The sequence below is a fragment of the Rattus norvegicus genome, chromosome 6 (genome assembly GCF_021556685.1).
Source record: "Rattus norvegicus strain SHRSP/BbbUtx chromosome 6, alternate assembly SHRSP_T2T, whole genome shotgun sequence".
In the NCBI taxonomy this organism is placed as follows: Eukaryota; Metazoa; Chordata; class Mammalia; order Rodentia; family Muridae; genus Rattus; species Rattus norvegicus.
In genome coordinates, this window is record NC_141539.1 from 34,305,613 (window position 1) to 34,325,217 (window position 19,605).

The 19,605-nt window shown below is 42.7% G+C and overlaps 1 protein-coding gene across 10 annotated transcripts in view; it reads left to right on the forward strand.

The window, feature by feature from the left end:
• Atad2b (ATPase family, AAA domain containing 2B) overlaps positions 1 to 4,450 on the forward strand; it is a 143,473-nt gene extending 139,023 nt beyond the window's left edge. For 8 of the 10 annotated variants that reach the window (XR_015622087.1, XR_015622088.1, XR_015622085.1 and 5 more), the window contains one exon: positions 1,095 to 4,450. Coding sequence is in view for 4 of the 10 variants with exons in the window: in NM_001427483.1 (NP_001414412.1) it covers positions 1,095 to 1,136 (42 nt within the window). In the remaining 6 variants the exon portion in view is untranslated. The remainder of the gene's footprint in view (positions 1 to 1,094) is intronic. The other 2 variants (XR_015622090.1, XR_015622089.1) reach the window with 2 other exon arrangements.
• The last annotated feature ends 15,155 nt before the right edge of the window (positions 4,451 to 19,605 follow it).

Consider the following 19,605-nt stretch of genomic DNA (forward strand, 5'->3'; position numbering starts at 1 on the left):
GCTGGCTTTGCGGGTAGTTAGTGGAAGTTCTGGTGAGATAGAAGTAGAACAATCTCTGTATGGACTTAGCCAGTGTCCTGTTTAGGACAGTGTCACCATCACACTGTCATTTTAGGGGAAAGGGGCTTTCGACCTGACAGGGTATTTGTCATTTGGAATTGCTTCCAGTGTTTTAAAATGCCTAAATGTCTATGATACATATTAATATGTGAATATGTATTTAAAATTTTGATCATATTATATAGTTTGCTTTATAATTTGATTTTCCCTTCCAGAAATAAATCATAAGCCATTTAGTAGGAGTGATTTTAATGGATCATATAGAATAACTGATTTATCAGAAAATAATCTATTTAATATTAATTCAGAATCAGATTTTGTTGGAGCTGTACAAAGGTTGAAAAGGTATATTTAGTACTTGCCTATCCTAATGTAGGTACAGTGTATATATTTTTATTTCCACATGTTCTTTCAAAGAAATTGGAATGAAATGCATATTTCTCTGAATGGGATTTGGATCCTTTCTAATCTAACCCTACTTTAGTGGCTGTCAGATTAGTCTCTTCTGTGCCTTAGTTTGTTTTTTTTCTTTTTTTCTTTTTTTTCTTTTCTTTTCTTTAGATGGGCCTAATAATATTACCTATCTGCTAAATGCCTTCAACATTACTGTAGGAATTAGGTTGAATTTTATATATATATATATATATATACACACATACATATATATGTATATACACACATATATGTATATATGTATATATACATATATATACTTTATATGTACATACATATATATCTCATGTGCCTATTTACTTACTTATATAAATGCATTTGGAATATATTTCTTAGTGCAGTATCTGGCATCGTAAGTCACTCATTGAGTGCTGCTGTCTTTGTTATCCCCATTGCCAAAGAGTGAAGTAAGAAGGACTGAGATTTGTCTAGGGCAGATGGTTTTGCAGCTGTAAAAATGTTCAGATTTGAGCTTGTATGTCAGATTCTTTGTCTAGAAGTTTAATTTGATGTGAGGTCATTCACTGTGAGGAGTTCCTTTGTCTTCCACAGCGGATAACAATGTATTCCTCTCTCTACAGGAGATGGAAAGAACAGTCCATATGTTTGAGACATTCCTATGAACTTCTTGTGACGAGTGGTTCGTCCTCTCCAATCTGCTCCTGACGAGCAGTCTTCTGAGCCATCCACTTTCAGATTGCACCAATCATGCGCAGAGCCTTGGTGTAAAGTGCTCGCTCACTCATTCTCTCTCTGTTGAATTTGGTGCTATTGTCTCAGGTACCTGAAACCAACCAGCCTACAAGAACCAAACAAAACTTCAGAAACATGTTGTATTTTCCACAAATAAAAAATACAACCCCACAGCTTGGAGATTTTGGTGCTACAGAAACTGCTTTCGCTCTGCCCCTTTTCTGCACTCTTGGAGATTCTCTAGGGAGCAGACCAGCAAACCGGAGGAAACTGAATGGGGCAGTTGTAACTGTGCTGAATTGTTGAAAACCATGGGCGATCTGCTTGTTTGTTTGTTTGTTTGTTTGTTTTTTCTTCTTTTCTATCTCTGATCATATCCCACCCCCAACCTGGGTAATGGACTAAAACCTGTTTTAGAATTGGCTATGGTGTATTCTGGTGAACAGCTGAAGAAACTGGGTGAAATTAGGTTTGGCTCTTTAGAACTGCCTTTAATGTGCCTTTTTATTCATTTGAGAAGGATGAGGCTTAATGGATGGGCTTATTTGTAGCAAATTATTAGAATGTTTTCTTTGGTCACAACCTTGAAAATAAGGTTTGATACTCAATGTCATTAAGAGGCAACAGTATTCTATATTCAATGCCTGTCTTGTTCTCAAAACACTCAAGATGGTCAGTGAGCCACGCGATGTGTAGGCTGGCAGACTTTCCTGTGGTGTGTTTCTAGTTAAGGAACACACAACACTAAAACAGCATTTCAAACAACACACAGTCCACAAACCCACACTATTCCATACTGCTGACAATGATGACCAGAAAATAAATAGATGGTGGCCATCCTTATGTCAGATGCAATTTAATAGTTATTTATGTTTGAGTTACCAGAGAAAATAGTTTTCATGTGTAGTCAGTTGTTATTGTTTTGTTTTAAAGCCAGGACTTGCCAAGTGGACAGAAAAAGAGAAGAATTTGTCAGAAACTCTGTAAAACTCATTTTCTGTAGAGTTGCAAGTGAGCTCTGGTGTGTCCTTGAATAACAGTGTTAACATTAAATCCTGTCCCATGCTCACACATCCCTGTCACAGCCACACAACGATACAGTTTGGTTGGAGTCGTTTTGGATCTTGTTGAGTGATTTCTGTGGATTGTACTTATCTGAAAATAATTATGGGTTACTAATTTTACAAAACTTTCTAAAAATTTGGAAACACAGTCTAGGCAGTTGCAAAGAGGCAAAGGGAATGCAGTGACATTTTTTATGAGATAATTTTTAAACAAAATACAGGAAATTTTGCAGACAGTTGGCTTGCTATATTTCTTTATTTATAGGCGTTAGTTGCAGGTGTGTCTTTCCAATATATGCAACACATATCTGGGTTTCAATTACAGCACATGGTTGAGGACTACTGCAGAGGTGCTGAGCTCCGTCAGCTTCCTGTCTTTAGTCACCAGCAGTGTTCACTGGGCTCTAATCACGCTGCCACCGTTTACATGCTGGAGCTAAGGTGTGTGTCTGCCTAGCTCTGACTGTGGCATGCAGGCAGCTGCTGACCTTACCATTGCAGTAATCCTAGTGCTTCTTTGCATTGACCTTTGAGGCCACCATCTTCTAGCTTCTTTCTTCTTCTTTTTTTTAAATGGTCCTTTTTTCTTTATCCCTAGTCTGAGGTTTTCATGACATTTAGTTAGTCATGTAACTCAAGATGCTACCATGTAGACACACTGTATTTTTAAGGCAGACAAGTGTGATTAACGATGAACCATTTTAAAGGGGAGGTGATTTGAGACCTCTAATTTGATTACCGGGAAGATTTCCATGCTTTCTTTCGTATTTATTACCATCATACCAGTGCAGACTATTTTACTGTCTAATACATTAGCATTTTGTATTTTGATGGAAATTGTTACAGAATTTAAAGATTTGATGAAATAAGATGTAGCAGATTTTTTGTAGCGAGTTTCTGGTAAAAGGGTTTTTGCAAGTCTCAGGTTCTTGCTGCTCTGTCTCTTTTTAGTATTTATTCCAGTTTCTCTACTTCAGAAGCACTCGTGAAAGGGGGAAGTCCGCACATGTTCTCAGTAGGTTTCCGAATCCTGCACGTGAATTAAGGTTTTAGCCAGCAGTGAGTTTTACAAGGGGAATCCATTTATGTACGACATTAAAAAATGCTTTCAAAAGATCACGTCCTAATTTATGTTTACCCTTGATGTAGATGGAGAAATCAGAAGTAAACTCAGTATAGGAACTGCCACTTTGAACAGTTATGGTCTCAAAGACGAAGCCAGTCTCATGCCAAGGGGGGAGAAATGAGCTGAAATGGCACCAACTCTTCAGGCCCCTTCCCCCAAAGAGAAGCCTACTGTCCCGTTGTGTTTGTTCCACAGACATCTGGTGGTTCTACAGATTACAGCAGCTTGTGAAATTATCCAAGTCGACTCAGTTTTGTTTACCTTTCTGTAAAGTTCTTAATTTTTGCTGTATAGCATTGGCAAAAATAATGTACAAATTGACCTCTGTTCTTACTTCCTATGTGAGCATTAATACCAATAAGCTCCTGTGTAAAACCTTGCTCTCAGATCAATAAATTATGTATCTCAGCCCAGCCAAGCAACAGCTCTGCTCAGCTGTGGGACCCTGGGAGCTTCTTGAAGATGACGGAACTTCATTAGGTTTGAAACTGATGGCTGTGGAATAAATTGTGTTTTTGAGCTTGAATCTTACCTGTGATTTTTTAACATCCTTTCATGACTTGATTTTTCTTGTATGCCAATGTATTTGTAGGTTTACTGGGTTTTATTTTTAGGGAGTGGGGTGGTAATCTCTTCTCTGTTTTGATTAAGTTGGTTCAGCTATGGTGCTAATCAATAGGTATTTCAGTGTCAGGTTCCGTAGCTGAATGCCATTGTTTTAATTACTGTTTGTGATCATATCGTAAGCTCGAATCCGAGCTCGTACCTGCATCTTTTATACTTTGTACATTGGCTGTTTAGACTTTGGGAGTCCCATTTGGTTTCGGTCATGTATGTCTACTTTGTAGATTAAGTACACTTCATCAACTATGATCTATTTTGGGTTTGTAGTTTAATTTAGAATTGTGTTAAATTGATGTTTTGCATTTGACTTCATTTTACATTAGTTTTGGAGTAAATTATTTAATTTTTGAATTCTGGAATTTGAACATTTACTGTAATTTGTAATATAACTGCTGTGAAATACTTGAATAAAGATGATAAGAAGAACGTCTTTCTTTAGCATGATTGTGAGTACTGTTGGCTCCATATGCAGAACTGCTTTTCTGGCCAAAGTAGTTAGTTTTATAGAGCATGCATGTTGGGCTTAATAAGTACCCCCAAAATCTTCTTAAATATTTCTTTTTGACTTTAAGTATGCCTCTGCATTTCTTAGCTGGAAGGTTTTATTATTGCTGTTTTTTTCCCCTTAAGGAAGTATAGTTTTAATTGGATATTATATTGTTTAAAATATATTGGACAGAAGCAAGTGGGTTGCATCAAAAAATTGTTTTTCTATCCGAATGTTCATAAAAAAGAGACCTTAAAATTGCTTTGGGGGTTCAATCAAACTTTGAAGACTTTGGAAATAAAGTTGAATTTTATTTGTCCGGTTTTACTTTCCATAGGGAACTAGAGTAGTAGCAGAGGTTAATTTTGACCTATTCAAATCCCCTCTCTTATACATGGATGTGTGTGCTTGTTCCGTCTCAGGCCCCACGAGGTGGCCTTCATCAACTGTGCTCTGCTGGGACAGACAGATGATACAGTTTGTCCTTAAGTAGTCTCTGCTCTGCTAAGGGAGACAAGAAACAGAATCAGCACTGGTTGATGGCACCCTTTGTTCTTTTTAAGAGCTGAATTCGTCATTTTGTAGTGTGGTTGATTATTACATTAGAAATCTCACTTGTAATGCATTTATTTGGGGGAATGGCTTTGAGGGTTTCTCTTCCACTTGTACCCTTCTAGTTTGAATTTCATCCCAGTAACCCCATGCAGTCTGAGTAACCCCATGCAAGAACTGAGAGGGAGTGAGAAAGTCCTTGTGAGGTGTTCACAGCTATCTCCCTCTCCTCTCAAGAGCAGTTACCTGGAGAATGTTTGGGGTGATGGGGTCCTCAGGCTTCCTTCTGTTTTCTTAGTGACAACCATCGATGCCAAATTAGTGCCTACTATTTTCCTGGTAGCATTTTTTATTCCAAAAGCTTATGTCTTTGCTTATGTAGGGCTACTTGGGGATGTTAATATACACTGTAGGCTCCAAAGACCACGTGTGCAGCCTCATGAGACACCTAGACTTTCTTTTTAACAAATTATTTTGTTTTGTGTTTTTAAATTATTTATTCATTTTACATGTGTGAGTACACTGTCGCTGTCTTCAGACACAGAAGAGGGCATCAGATCCCATTACAGATGGTTGTGAGTCACCATGTGGTTGCTGGGATTTGAACTCAGGACCTTCGGAAGAGCAGTCAGTGCTCTTAACCACTGAGCCATCACTCTAGCCCAACAGATTAATTTATTATCTTTCATTGTGTTGGGGTGGAGGGTAGATATGTGCCATGGTGCAGCTCCGAGGAAATTATACTGATTTTCTCCTTCCACTCTGGATTCAAGAAATTGAATTTGCACCATCATGTTTGTGTGGCAAGCACTTTGACCTGCAGAGCCACCTCACTGGCCCAAGACATCCTAGTTTTCTTAGTGAAAGTGCTCTATCTAGAGTTCTACCACTCTGGGGAGGCTAACATACAGCTCCTCAGTTGATGGCTTCTGGCAGGGGTGGGGAAGGACTCAGTTTGGTTTGTTGTTTGTTTTTAAAGAGGCTGGCCCCTGGGGGTTTGACCATGCTCCAGTGAATATAAATTGGCAATACAAATTGGACTTGGTATTTTTCTTTCTTTCTTTTTTTCTTTGGTTTTGGGGGACATCGCAAAGGTTGGGAGTTGGCCTAAGAGGACTGCAAAGTGAATGTGATTGGGGTGTATTATGTGAAATTTCCAATAATTAATAAGAAAATTCTGCTACTATCTAGAAGTCTTTTAGGTGAGACAGTTGATGAGCAGAAGAAATAAAAGCTTCCCGGGAGGGAACCCTATAGTAGAATACCCTTTGTTCTTCATTCCCAGAGAGCTGTAAGACACAAAAGGTGAAGCAAGGTGGAACTAGAGAAGAACGGAGTTAAACTGCAAGATAAAAGCTATGCTTTGCTTGTGGCCGATATGTTTTATGACTTGAATAAATGACCTAAGCCTAAGTTTAATTATCTGCTGGTGACATGGAAACTATCCATTGGTGACCATTCCATTCAGGGGTCATAACAGCAATGCTCTTAATAGCATGTAACCCTATAACGTACTTGCTAGTGCCATAGATGCAAGGTAAAGAGGACCAACATGGTTATGGGTTGTAATTTTCTAGGGGAAGAGGTGTGGAGAGGCCAGTCTGGAATACTGAATAGACCATTTCAGAGTCCCCGGCGAGGAGGTAAAACTACACAGGAAGCTTGGCGTCTTATGGACAACAAGGCTAAAGATGCCATGCTTCATCCTGTGGTGGTTCTTAACTTTTTTAACAGTACTGTGACAAGATGGAAATAAGAGTCTCAATTTAGTACTAATTTATGGAATGAAGCACAGTTTACCTCCTTTTAGTAAGAAAGCTTGCCCTAGACCAAGTATGTGCTAGGTGTTGCTGTCTTCAAAGGAGCCAGTCAGTCTCTGCCCTTAGAAAGGCATTTGAATAGAGTAAGAAAAACTGAGTGCAGAGGAGAGACTCATCCCAAGCAGTTAGGAAAGTTTTCTTCCTGGTGAGAATGGTGTCTTAATGGCATCTTGAAACGTGAAGAAATATTGGAAAGAAAAAAGAAAAGGGAAGCAGTCCAAGCAGAGGAAACAGGATACTGAGAGCAGAGAAGCCAGGTTTGGTGGTGGACACCTGTAACCTAGAACTTGAGAGGCAACGGCAGGAAAGATCAGGAGTTCAAGGTCATTCTTGGTAATAAAGTATATTTGAATCCAACCTGAGCTACATGCCTCAAACAAAACACAGGCAAAAAGCACAGAAACAGGCAAATGCTACACGAGGTTGGCCGTGGCCAGTTTTAGCTTGCTTTAGCATAAAACGGGGGGTGGGGGATGTAGTGTTAGTGTTCACGTGACATTTTGTTGTTGGTCCAGATGAGAGGTGCTGCAGGTCCCAAATAGAGAAAGGTAGAGTGGTGATGACAACAAGGAGGCACGATTACCAGGAGTCAGTGACCAGATGTTGACATTGAGGGGCTGTGGTTGCTCCTGTTTTCTGCCTGGGTCATCATCTGGATGTAACTAGAGTGGACATACTGTCCGGCATTGGGACATCCAGGTCCAGCAGACATTTAGATAAACACAGTAGCTAAAGTTTGGGCAATCGAGAGCTAGCCTTGGAGGTTAGCTGCTGTATGTGGCTGTTCAGACCACAAGTATGAATCGGATGGCTTAACCTATTTTCTGGGCAGATGGAAAATAGAGCAGAAGCCAACGATGCCTAAGAATGGATACTGATCACGTCTAATCAAAAGAGCGACAGCAAAGAGTAGATTCCAAACGTCACTATCGGATGCATCTGTGGAGGAAGTAAGATATCTCTGTTACAAGTGTGCGTGGTGACTTGGCAATCCTTGATACCTCAGAAAAAAGAGAAAGACCGTAACTGCAGAGGGGGACAAGTTGAGGAAAGGATTTTGAAAATCACAGAAAAGCAACATGCTTGTACCTCAGGGATGGAGAAGGTGGTGAAGCTGACCAGGAACCGATGGGGATAATCACAGACTGAAAGTTAGATAACTAAATAGCACAGCCCGGATGTGAACTCTGTGTTTCCGGCAGGAGTGAGTGCCCAATTATCTCCCACTATACTATAGGGTCACAGGAAGAGGTTGGAGGCTGAGGATGGAAAGGAGGGCAGTGGGTAGTTGGTCAGAATTCCAAAAGAGACTAGAAGTGTCTGTCTTTAGGAAAGGTGTTTTAGAAACCCACCTGTGGTGGCAGAGACTGGGTGTTAATGTTTTCAGACAGGAAAGAGTATTGTGAAGTTTAAGAGATCAATACCGATTAGTCTCAGGTAGTTCCATGCATTTCCTTACTGAGTTTATATCTTTTCATAAGACAACAGCTACGAGAACATGTTTATTTAAAGCAAATGCACAGATTAATCATGGACTATATGAGGTGCAATCAGAGAAACAACGTGATACATCTTGGACCACCCTTCAGCATGCCTCTGCTTACTCTGTTCCTCTTTCTCCTTGAATATAATCTTAATTGTATATTTGGTTAAGTTTATTAAAAATAGGCTGTGGTGATGATTCAGTAAAGTATTTGCTATGCAAACGTGAAGGTCAGAGTTCACATTGCAAGCAAAAAAGATGTTGAGTTTGAGGGCATAACCCTGTGTTTCTAGGACCAGAGACAGAGACAGAAGGATTTCTGGGGCTTGCTGGCCAGCTAATTTATTTAACCAAATCAATGAGTTCCGGGTACAGTGACCCTGATTCAAAAAATAAGTTGGGAGGGAATAGGGAAGACAACCGTGCCAGCCTCTGACCTCCATTGCTCACACCACATAAACCACAAATTTGTTAATACAACTTCCTGCCTTTTTCCTAATGCTTTATAATGTTTTATTTGCATTGTATTTCTGTTGGGTAACAATGACCTAGAGGTATAATCAGATTCCAGTATGCTTGATTTTATTATTTTTTGCAAGTTTGCCTCACAAGTGGCGGTATGTTCTTTTGTTAGGGACCCACATTGCCTGGCTCTTTTTTGTGATGTTGGAAGTGACTGACACTCTAAATACCATAATTGATTGGTTTGCAAAATGAGTTCTTATTTAATCACTGCTTACCTATTTATCAGTGGAAAATACAAAGAGAAGTATCTTCTTTGTCACCACCACAGGTACAAGTATATAGGACAGGGGATTAATGATTCTCTCTGCTTTGGTTCCAACCATGTTTCCATATTTCTGCTGCTGCTGTTGCAGCCCCTCCTCATCCTCTCCCTCCTCCTCATCCTCTCTCTTCCTTCACAAATCTTACAACATATATAAAGAATCCATGTTTGTCCACAATAACAAATATGAAAGGCTACAAGAGCAGTCGTATATGTAACACACACAGATGCTGCTTTGCTTGGGAACAGATAGATTCCTGACCAGACAATCAGGGATGGGGTGTGAGGTAGACAGAGAGAGAGCACTGTGGCATGAGAGGAAGAGGGAGAGAGTCAGGAAGGGGCCTTCTCCTAGCATAAACCTACAGGTAGGAGCTGGAGTGAGCAGGCGAGGGAATGCTGGAGGCCATGCTGGTGCTGGTTATGCTGGTGCAGGTGGCGTGAGCCATAGCCCAGACTGTCCACCTGTGCAACCCCTAATGGCTGGTTCTTTGGGTGTCAGCAAAGACAGGGTTCAGGCTAGCGATGCAGGCCAGAGAGGGAAGGGGTTACTCACTCTCTGGAAACTGCTATGGGAACCAGGAGATGCTGGCTCCTTCTGTTCATTATCTCTGGCTGATCTTGTCCATCCTACCAACCTCTTCCCCTACCTAATAAGATGCCCATAAGGCTCAAGAGCAGGTACATAAGCAGGGTGTTCTAGCTTCCCTTGAGCAGGCAGGACAAGAGATGCCACTCGCCTCCTCTTCCTGTGCTAGCTGACTGAGAGGTAGCATTCGCTAGGACGGAGCAGCCTGTGAGAGAGACAGCAGAGGGACTGGGAAGGCCTGGTTAAGACCCAGGACAGAGGATGTGCATGCACTCTGGGCAGAGGTGCAGGGTGATTGCAGGTTCTAGCAGCAATGAAATGTTTTGGATGTCTGTGGACAGTAGGTGGCACGTTGATGTTCACCATATTGTTGCCAGGAAACTCATATTGGGCCATCTGGTCAATGATCTACTTCAGTGACACACATGGCTGGTCTCTGTGACGATGTCCTTGAATGCTTGGTCTGTGTTGGTGGAGTCCAAGGCTGACATCTCAATGAAGGACAGGTTGCTCACTTCTACAAAGGCACATGTAGTGCAGGTGACTCTTGTTGCCCAAGGCATGACGACAGTTGCTGTCTGTATTGTCCCCCGAGCTCCTTCACTCCGTGCTCTACAATCTTGTATATCGTGTGCACCCACCATGCCAGGGTAGTACACGAATGTGATGGTGTGGTAGTGCTCCTAGCTGACTGTCCCCGATGGTCTTGCCATCCACCCAAATGCTTCATGTGGCTGACTCCACCCCCAGTGATGCTTTTGCTCTCTAGGTTCAAATAGTCATGGGTAACGGATAACAGGAGGTGGCTCTTGCCAATACCCGAGTCCCAGAAGAGCACCATGTTGAATAGGAAGTCAGACTCATCAGTCTGAGTCGCTCATTGTGCCCCCAACCAGTTTTATTATCCTCCTGTCAACCAAAGGTCACGAATCAGGTTTCCTAGTCATTATGAATGAATTCATAGATTTAAACACATGAAACATACGAGGCATGTTTACTTTTTTATTTGTAGCGTGTCTGTGTGTCTCTGTGTGGCTATGTGCCTATGAAAGCCAGAAGAAGGTGGTGGGTTCCCTGGAGCTAGTCACAGGGGCTGTGAGCCCTACCCGCTCCGTGTGGAACTGGTCTTCTATCCTCTGCAGGAGCAGTGAGTACTCTTTACCGTAGAATAATCTCTCCAACCCCCAGCATGGTTCAAGTCATCAGTATTGCTGTGCTAAAATGGTGCCGTTTGGCAGTGGTAATCCTGTCAGGTGAGTCTACTCCTGCCGATCTCTGTTCGTGTTAATCTCTCTTCCATCCTGTGGTGGTGATGTCCTCTCTTTGTTCAGGTACTCGTTAGAAGGTTTTTAATGTAGTTTACATGTGCACGTCTGCATGAGTTCATGTACATCATGAGCATGCAGTGTTTCTGGGGGCTAGAGAGATCAGAACCTCTGGAGCTGGAGTTACAGGCAGGTGTGGGTGCTGGGCCCTGACCTGGGTTCTTTGCAAGAGCACTTGGTGCCTCTAATCCCAGACACTGGCAATCATTGTCTTCATGTTTTGTTTCCTGATCAGTATGTGAGTGTGCATGCTGTAGATACACGTACATGTGTGGAATGAGTGTGTATGTCAATTTAGAAGCCAGAGGTCAACACTGCGTATCATTCTTAGAGCCATCCACCTTTTTTTTTTTTTTTTTTGGAAACAGGGTCTCTCCTTAGACCCTAAGCTTGCAAGTTATCAAGCCTGAAGGATCTGCCCTTCTTTCTCTCCCCAATGTGAGGATCCAAAACTTACCACTACACCTCACTTCTTACACAGGTACTGGGCACCCAACTCAGGTCTTCATGTTATACAGTAAGAATTGGCTAAACCATCTCCCCAGCTCTGGTCAATGTCTTTATATTAATCTTTTTCATAAAATAGTTTCGCTTTTTTTTTTTTTTCTGATTTCTGCCCTTCTTTTCTACCTAGTTTGAGCTGAACGATTGGCTCATTTACTGGAAGCCCACCCTCCTTTCTACTGTAAACAGGTTAAACATTCAGATTGCTTTAGCTGCTCTTACATAGCTTGACATTTTAATTTTCATTTGCATTCCTTTAGTTCAAAATGTTTCTGCTTTCCCTTGAAACTTCATTGGCTCCTAAATTATTTAGGTGTGTGTTTAACTTTGAAGTATTTGGCATTTCCCATGTTTTCTGTTACTGATTTCTCATTTAGTTCTTGATATGGCCAAAGATACGCTCTATGTGATTCTAATTATTTTAATTTATTCTGATTTGTGGCCAGAAGAATGGTGTTTTCTTGGCAAATGCCTTCTGTGCCCCTGAAAAAACAATGTGGTGGGTGGTCTTCTGAGTGTCACGTTAATTACTGTGTTACTTGGGGCTTCAGTATCCTGGCTGACTTTTCTGTCTACTCCTATCAGTTACTGGGAGCGGTGTGTTGAACCCGTTGAGTGTAGAGTGTAATTGTGGGTTTGCCCACCTCTCCTTTTGCTTCTATTGCATTTTGCTTCCTGTATCTTGAAGCTCTGCTGTTGGCTGCATCACACTCTGACATGTTATGTGTTCTTAGCACATGGAGTTGTTCGTCACTGTCTTACTCTGCTGCTGGTAACCGCCGAGGCCAGGAGTCTGCGTTGCCCATCCCTCGCCTCCTTACCGCGACCTGTTTTTAAGGAACAACTTTGCTTTTTCCTACCATTTTACTTTTTTCCACCTTTCATCTTTCCACACGTGGGTCAAAAGTCAAAATTGTAACAAATTCATTTTAAAGATCTAATTGGCTGATTTGTTCTTTTTTTTTTTTAATTAGTGATTCCAGAACCTTATAACATCTCATTCTGTTGAGTCATGGGTGTTCCCAGGCCCTGAGCAGAAGAGCTAGTTCTGTACGTGGCAAAGGGCTACAGAAGGCTGGAATGGAACTAAACAGCTTGCTTGGTGTCGGGCTCCTTGGGGTCGGAGCGGAGACCTTAGCGATTGTGCTTGCTCTGAGACTCGGCGGAGCCCTTTCTGACTGGTTGCTGGCAATCTCTGGGAGTTTTGCTTCTTTTCAAGCGTGTTCATTTGCTTGTTTTTAATTCTGAACTTGCTTACTTTGTCATTCTGTTTAATTACCCAGTACTTTATGTAAGTGGTTTGCAGACGTTTGGCCCAAAATCGTGACCTCCCATATAAATTTCACCCATCATACGTAATTTCTTTCTTCAGTGAGGAAAATACATGGCTGTCATTACTCTAGGGCTACATGCTGAATTTTTTAAATCCCAAGAGTCATATGAAGTAGCTAAACTATGAGTACTACCCAAGAGACTGAACAAGTAACCAAATAAACACAGCGCGCCCACCTATGTCTGTCTCTGTCGATGTGACCGATCTTTCATTTTATCTATCATTTTTTCATTGTTTTGCTGTATAGCTCTGGCAAGTCTAGAATCCACTATGTAGCCCATGTTGGCTTTCAACTCATGTTTTCCTTTCCAAACCTCCTGAATACTGGAGTCAAACCTAAATTTGGCTCTTCTTGGCCTCTTGTCTAAGGAAGAGTTTGTCCTCCCCATTTCTCTCAGCATTTTGTCCTCAAGGTTTATCCCCGATGTAGCAGCCCTTGGGATTTCCTTCCCTTTAAAGCCTAAGAGTATTCCAATTATATGGAATACGCTACATTCTGTTTATCCACCCATCCTTCAATGGCCGTGTGGTTGCCTCTGTCTTTGGCTATTTCAGATAACGCTATGAATATCCTTTGAAGTCCCCGCTTTCTTTTTCTTTTATAGATGTGTCCAAAAGTGGAATAGCTGGATCATATGGGAGTTCCATTTTTAATTTTGTGAGGAATTACCATACCGTTTTCCTCGGCGGCTGAGCCAGTTTTGTTCCCACAGAAGGTGCACAGAGGTTTAACTTCCCCACAACCTCACCGACACCGATACGCGTTGCCTTCTTTCCTGGATTTTCAGAGGGTGGGGGCGGAATAGGGAAGGAATGGGCTTCACAGCCATGCTGATGGGTACAACCTGGGCTTTACAGCTGGTGATTGAGCGTATATTTGGATTTTATTCTACGGTTTTTACTCTGCTTTTGCTTTCTCTTCGTCTCCTTTCTTATTCTGTTTGATTCTTTTGGGTTATTTAAATAGCTTTGCTATTACATGTTAATTTCTTGGGTTTCTGGCTGTCTCTGAACAACTTGTAGGGGGTTTCTTTGACACTTTACATAGTTTTTCACTACCTACCTAAAATGAACATTTTTCCATTTTGTACAAAATATAGAAATCTTTAATCCATATGCAAGAGTTGTCATGTGAATTGTATTTGCGTGCATTGAAAACTGCCTCAGACAATGTTTTTCTTTCAAGTGTCACAAATACTTTTAGGAACTTTAGGGTAAAAATAATTTGCTACATCTAAGTAGACATTTATTGTTACCCCCTCAGTTCTGTAGTTCCACATTTCCTTATTTATTCTAAAGAATGTCCGTTAGGGCCAGTGGGATGGAACAACAGGGAGAGGCACTTGTCACCAAGGCTGATGACCTGAGCTTCGTCCCTGGAACCTACACGATGGAAGGCGAGAGCTGAGTCCCACGAGTCGTCATATGACCTCCTCATGTGCACCATGGTGTGTGTGTGTGTGTGTGTGTGTGTGTGTGTGTGTGTGTGTGGTCTGTCTGTATGAGCAAACACACACACAGAAAAATGAAGGCATCAACAAGTAAATGCAATTTAAAGAATGTCTTCAGGATTTCTTTGAAGCAAGTCTGGTAAGGGCAATTTCTTCGTTTTCCTTCATCCGAGAGTCTCTTTGTTTCTGAGGATGTGTTCAATGAATGGAGAATTTGGGGTTGACAGTTCTGTTCTTTCAGGAGTTTCAAATGTTACTTCGGGGCCTTACAGACCCCATGGCTTCCGATAAGGAGTACACCACATTGATGAAGTTCAGAGACCATAATGGAACTTTGTTTGGAGTCCTGGGAATTGCAGTTTGAGAAATACAGACTCAGAGTAGCCCAAGGAAGCTGGGATTGTGCAGGGCTCGTGAAGGGAGAGAGGAGGAGATGACAAAGGTGACTTTTGCAGGGTGTTTGTGAAAGGAAAGTGGTTGATACAGAAAAGTTAGCACAGCAGATGTGTGCAGCCTCTGGGTATCATTACCAGATCCACCTACAACGTTCTACTTGAGCATTGCACAGCATTGTTGCGGAAGAAACATATCATGTTTTAATTTTACAGCCCTGTCTTTGGCTTTGTCTGTGGGCCATGGGTCAGGCAGGAGGGCACTACATATATTATTAGTTCCTTTTCTCCTTGCTATAACCGAATACCCAACACAAAGCAAGGGGCGGGGAGGGGTATCTTAGCTCGCAGTGCTGCGATATCCTCTTCCTTTCCCCCTTTTCATTCAGTGTGGAACTCTAGCCCATGGGATGCCGCACACAGAATTCAGAATGGGCCTCAGTTAAATCTCTCTGCAAATACCATCAACAGGCATGCCCAGTGATGTGCCCCATTAACGCCATAGGAATTTCTTAATGCAATCAAGCTGACAGTTGGAACTGACCGTCACAGCGGGTCCTACATTATCGATCACTAAGACTTTACTAGGGAAAAGAATTATCTGTGACAGTTACAGCTGCAACATTCACTATGGGATGCTGATGGCTCTTGGAGTCTGCTCTGGTTCCAAACTTTATATTCCCTGTGATGGTGGCAGCTCGAGACGTGTGTAACTCCTGATCCCTTAATGGTCTCCTGAGGCCACTTTGAAGAGTCCCTTGTTTGCCTGGCTCTTTGGAGACAGGCACATGGCTAGCCTAGACTGGCCTTGAGCTTGCCAGGTTTGCCCTTGAACTGAGCTGGACCCCTCCCAAGTACTTGAATTGCATGTGTGTGTGTCACTAGGCGGCCTGGCTTTGAAATGTTCTTTCAGTGTTGATTTCAATCATGATTTTCTTTTTTTTTCAAGTTGTGATTTGAATTGTGTTTTATATGTAATACATTGTTTTCTCCAGCTGCTTTTAAAGACTTTGTTTTCTTTCCCTTGACTTTCAAGCATACTGGGCATGGATTCCTCTGATGTTACTCAGTTTGGGACTTACCGATCTTTTGATCTGTAAGTTTAGGTACGCTGTTGGGTTTGGGATTTTTTTAGTCATCATTTCTTCCAATTCTCTGTAGGTACCGAAGTCTTTCTCCTCTTCTATTGGGGGTCTCAAAGAGTTTTCAGTATTAACCCTGCAAGTTCCCGCTATGTTCATTTTAAAGAGATTGTTTATCTACGTGTGTCTAAGTATATCCACATGTGTCTATACGGGTGTGCACACAAAAGACCAGGTCAGAGGTCCTCCACCATTTTCTGCTTACTCCCCTGGTATAGGGTTGCTCCCGGAATACAGGGCTTGCATCGTCTCCATTAGGCTGGAAGCCCGAAATCCCTGATGATCTCCTGTCTCTGCCTGCTTGGTGTTGGGGTTACAGGTTGTGGGCTCCCAAGCTAGATAAGGGACAGTAGAGCATTGCCCATACTCAGGATGTGTCTCAGAGAGCATAGCAAGAGGGGGGCCGCTCCTTACCCAAATCAGGCTTGGGCCTACTCAACTACATAGGACAAAGGCTATGTCAGGATAAAGCCAGTTAGGCCTCTGTTTTCCTGCCAGAGAACTGGCTTCTCAGAAATCCTGTGATGGACAATCTGCTAGTCTAATTGATGTCTCACTGACTTGAGCTATATAAGCCAGCCCCACTATCTCAATAAACGAGCTGTCCTCTGAGACAGTTTCCTGGGTCATATTCACAGCCACTCAAGACCCTGCGCCCCAGCTCCTCGTAACCCCATGTCTGACGGTGCCCAAAGGCTGGTCAGGGGTGGTGGACCTACCGAAGGCGTCTGCAGAATGTCAGCCTCTTACCCACTTGCTAGGACCTGAACTTTTCAGTCCTCAGGGCACTCAACAAGGGCACCAGCTTTAACCACTGAACCACCTCTTTGCCCCCCTCAGAGCATAAATTTGAATAAAGATGGTTTTTTTTCTTCCTATTCTTCAATCGTGGGGGTTTTATCTTTATTTCTTAGAATCATTTCAGCATCTGTGCAGCCTCATGGTTGGTGTTTGTCCATTTTCTCCTGAGAGTTGCTTGATGTGTTCCGAGTTCTTAGATGTTCTTAGTGATCTTGAACTGTGTCGTGGGTATTTTGAATATCGTCTGTGAGGGGCCCGGCTGGGTTAGAGTCTTGTGGGAAGGGTTTTGTTTTGTTTCGTTTCGTTTCGTTTTTCTTTTCTAAGCACCCAGTCAACCTGGTTGTGCTCAGACCAGGCTGGTTTCTGTGCCTGCACCGTCAAAGTCACGTTTCAGTAGCTTTTACGTTCTATCCCTTTGCTAAGCTGAAGTTCCTCCCTGTAAGTCACCGTACATGGCAAAGGGACACTGAAGACACAATTAGCACGAGCTGGGGAGGTTATTGGGGGTTCTTGTGGGAGTCTGACATAATCACGGTGCGTCTTACTACATGGACACAGGAAAACTAGATTCTTCCTAGAGCCTCCAGGAGGGGTACAGGTATTGGTACCCCTTGTCTTAGCTCCCAGACGCCGGTTTGGATTTACAGTGTCCACAGGCTTCAAGGCTTATGGGCGCTTTGAAGCACAGTCACATGTACCCCAGAGGGAGCTGGTGATGGTCAGCAATGGAGCGTAGACCTGGAGCCGGGGCCTCGAGTCTGGCCAGTTCTTCACATGTAGAGCTCAGCATTTTGTGTGGTCCCATAGAGAACACCCAGTTTCTCTTCTGGACACTGCTGCTGTGAGGAGATGAATTCATTCCTGGAACTCACCTGACATTGAGTCTGGACAGGTCTATCGAGAGTTTTTCTTCTGGGATTCTGGCTGCCCCAGAGACTGAGTTCGGAGGTACAGAATTCTGTGTCTGTTTCTCACAGGCCTTCACAGTCAAACACAAGTGTCTGTGTTTTGTTTTAGGAGGGTGCTGGAGATTCAGACTCGAATCCCATCTTCCCAGCCCTACCCACCCCCTTTCCACTCTCCCTCAGTCTGATTATAAGATACACAAGCTTGGCTGCTGAGAATGTAGTGAGGTGGGAGACGTGGAGGGTAGAAGTGTGGGTTCAGGGTAGACACCGATGAAAACAGGAAAGAATGGGGTATGTGAGGCATCAATGCAAACACAGCTTCCCCCCTGCCCTGAAACTCTCTACCTGCAGGAGAGGCTGGCGTGTAGATAGTGAGGACTGCAGTTTGTCTTTTGGATCTGGTGTAAGGCCTTGGGTGTTAGAGGTTGAGGTAACTCTCAGGAGGAGGGATGCTTTCCAGGGCGTGAACTCAAGCTGTGACCGCTAAATTGGGAGACGTTGGAAAGCACCAAGAACTGAACATTATGGCCTAGAGAGGGAATTCAGGGGCTGGGGCTGGGGCTGGGGGTGTAGCTGTGCATAGCATGCACAAAAACCTGGGTTGGCACATGCCTGTGACCCTGGGACTTGGGGGTAAACCAGAAAAGTCAGAAGTTCAAGATTACCCTCATCCTTGACTGTGTAAAAAAAACCTAGAGGCCAGAATGGGATATACCCAAGTGTGGTGTTACAATTTCATAGGTGTAACTGATTCCGATGATAATGAAAGAGATGCCCGGTAAGGTATTATTTAATATATTTGACCTAAATTATAAAGTGCCCTGAGCTCCTAATTCCTCAAGCAATGATAAATCGGTAACCATTGGTCTGAAATTGTATGTGGTTGGAGTCTCAAAGGCACAGAGAAGAACACGGTCCTGAGGAACTCTGAGCGCCATCAAAGGACGTGTATGAGTGACCTGTGTCATGTTTCAGTGGTCATTATAGTAGGGCCTCTTCCAGCGTTCTCATTGTGGCAAAAGTTAAAATCGATTTTAGTATGAGAGTCTAGTATCTCTAATCACTGGGTATAGTTACTTTGTTTATAGCGTCAGATTCCCTGAGAAAGTCTTGAACATTAATTAACTTTTTGTTTGCTTTAGAATTTTAATAAATGTTAAGAGCTCGACAGGTAGCAGGTGCCAATCACGTGGGTGGTGGCGGCAGGGAGACCAGAAATTCAAGACCAGCTTTGGTCTTGAATACAAGTAGTTTTGAGGGAAGGCTGGGGTGTATAAAGACCTGCCTTTAAGGACAAATTAAAAGGAGGGCTCTGTAACACTGCACTTGGTGTGTCACTGAAGTAAAGGCTGTTTGGGGTAAGGAGTTTGAAATTCTTCCATGCATTTAAAAGGGAGCATCGGATCAGTGTGTCTGGTAGCTTGGAAGCTTACCATATGTCGCTGAAGACGTTTAATGGATTATATTTAAGAAGAAAGCAATTGCCTATCACACAGTTAAATAAATCTCCATTGCGGATCAATGTTGCTGCGCTGAGTTCCACATTGATTGAACTTAGTCGTTCTCAGAAACAAAAACCTAGATTATGAGAAAGCTTTCATCCCCACAGTCCCCAGGTTTTATGCTGGGGTTGGCTGTGACTTTGTCTGCCAACACAAATATTCACGTCAAACATGTGGGAACTAGAACTTCTTTATGTTTTAATGTGGTATTTTAATGAAATGCTAGAATTGCCATGAACAGTTTCGAATTTAAATACAGGTGAATGAAAGGAAGGAGACTTGGTCTTGGAGTCAAGGGCACTAAGCAAGGGCTGCTTTGGAAGTCATATGCTTAGCAAGGGTTCTCAAGCCACTGAGCTGGCCCTGGATACCGACAGGTCACAGACTGAGTTGTGGATGTCTTAGAGCCCGGTGGGTTTACCTGAGTAGCCTCTGCAGGACTGTGTCAAGACCAAGTTCCCGTACCATTCATTTTCTCTGAGCTCCTATGTGCTGATTACTCCCTTCTT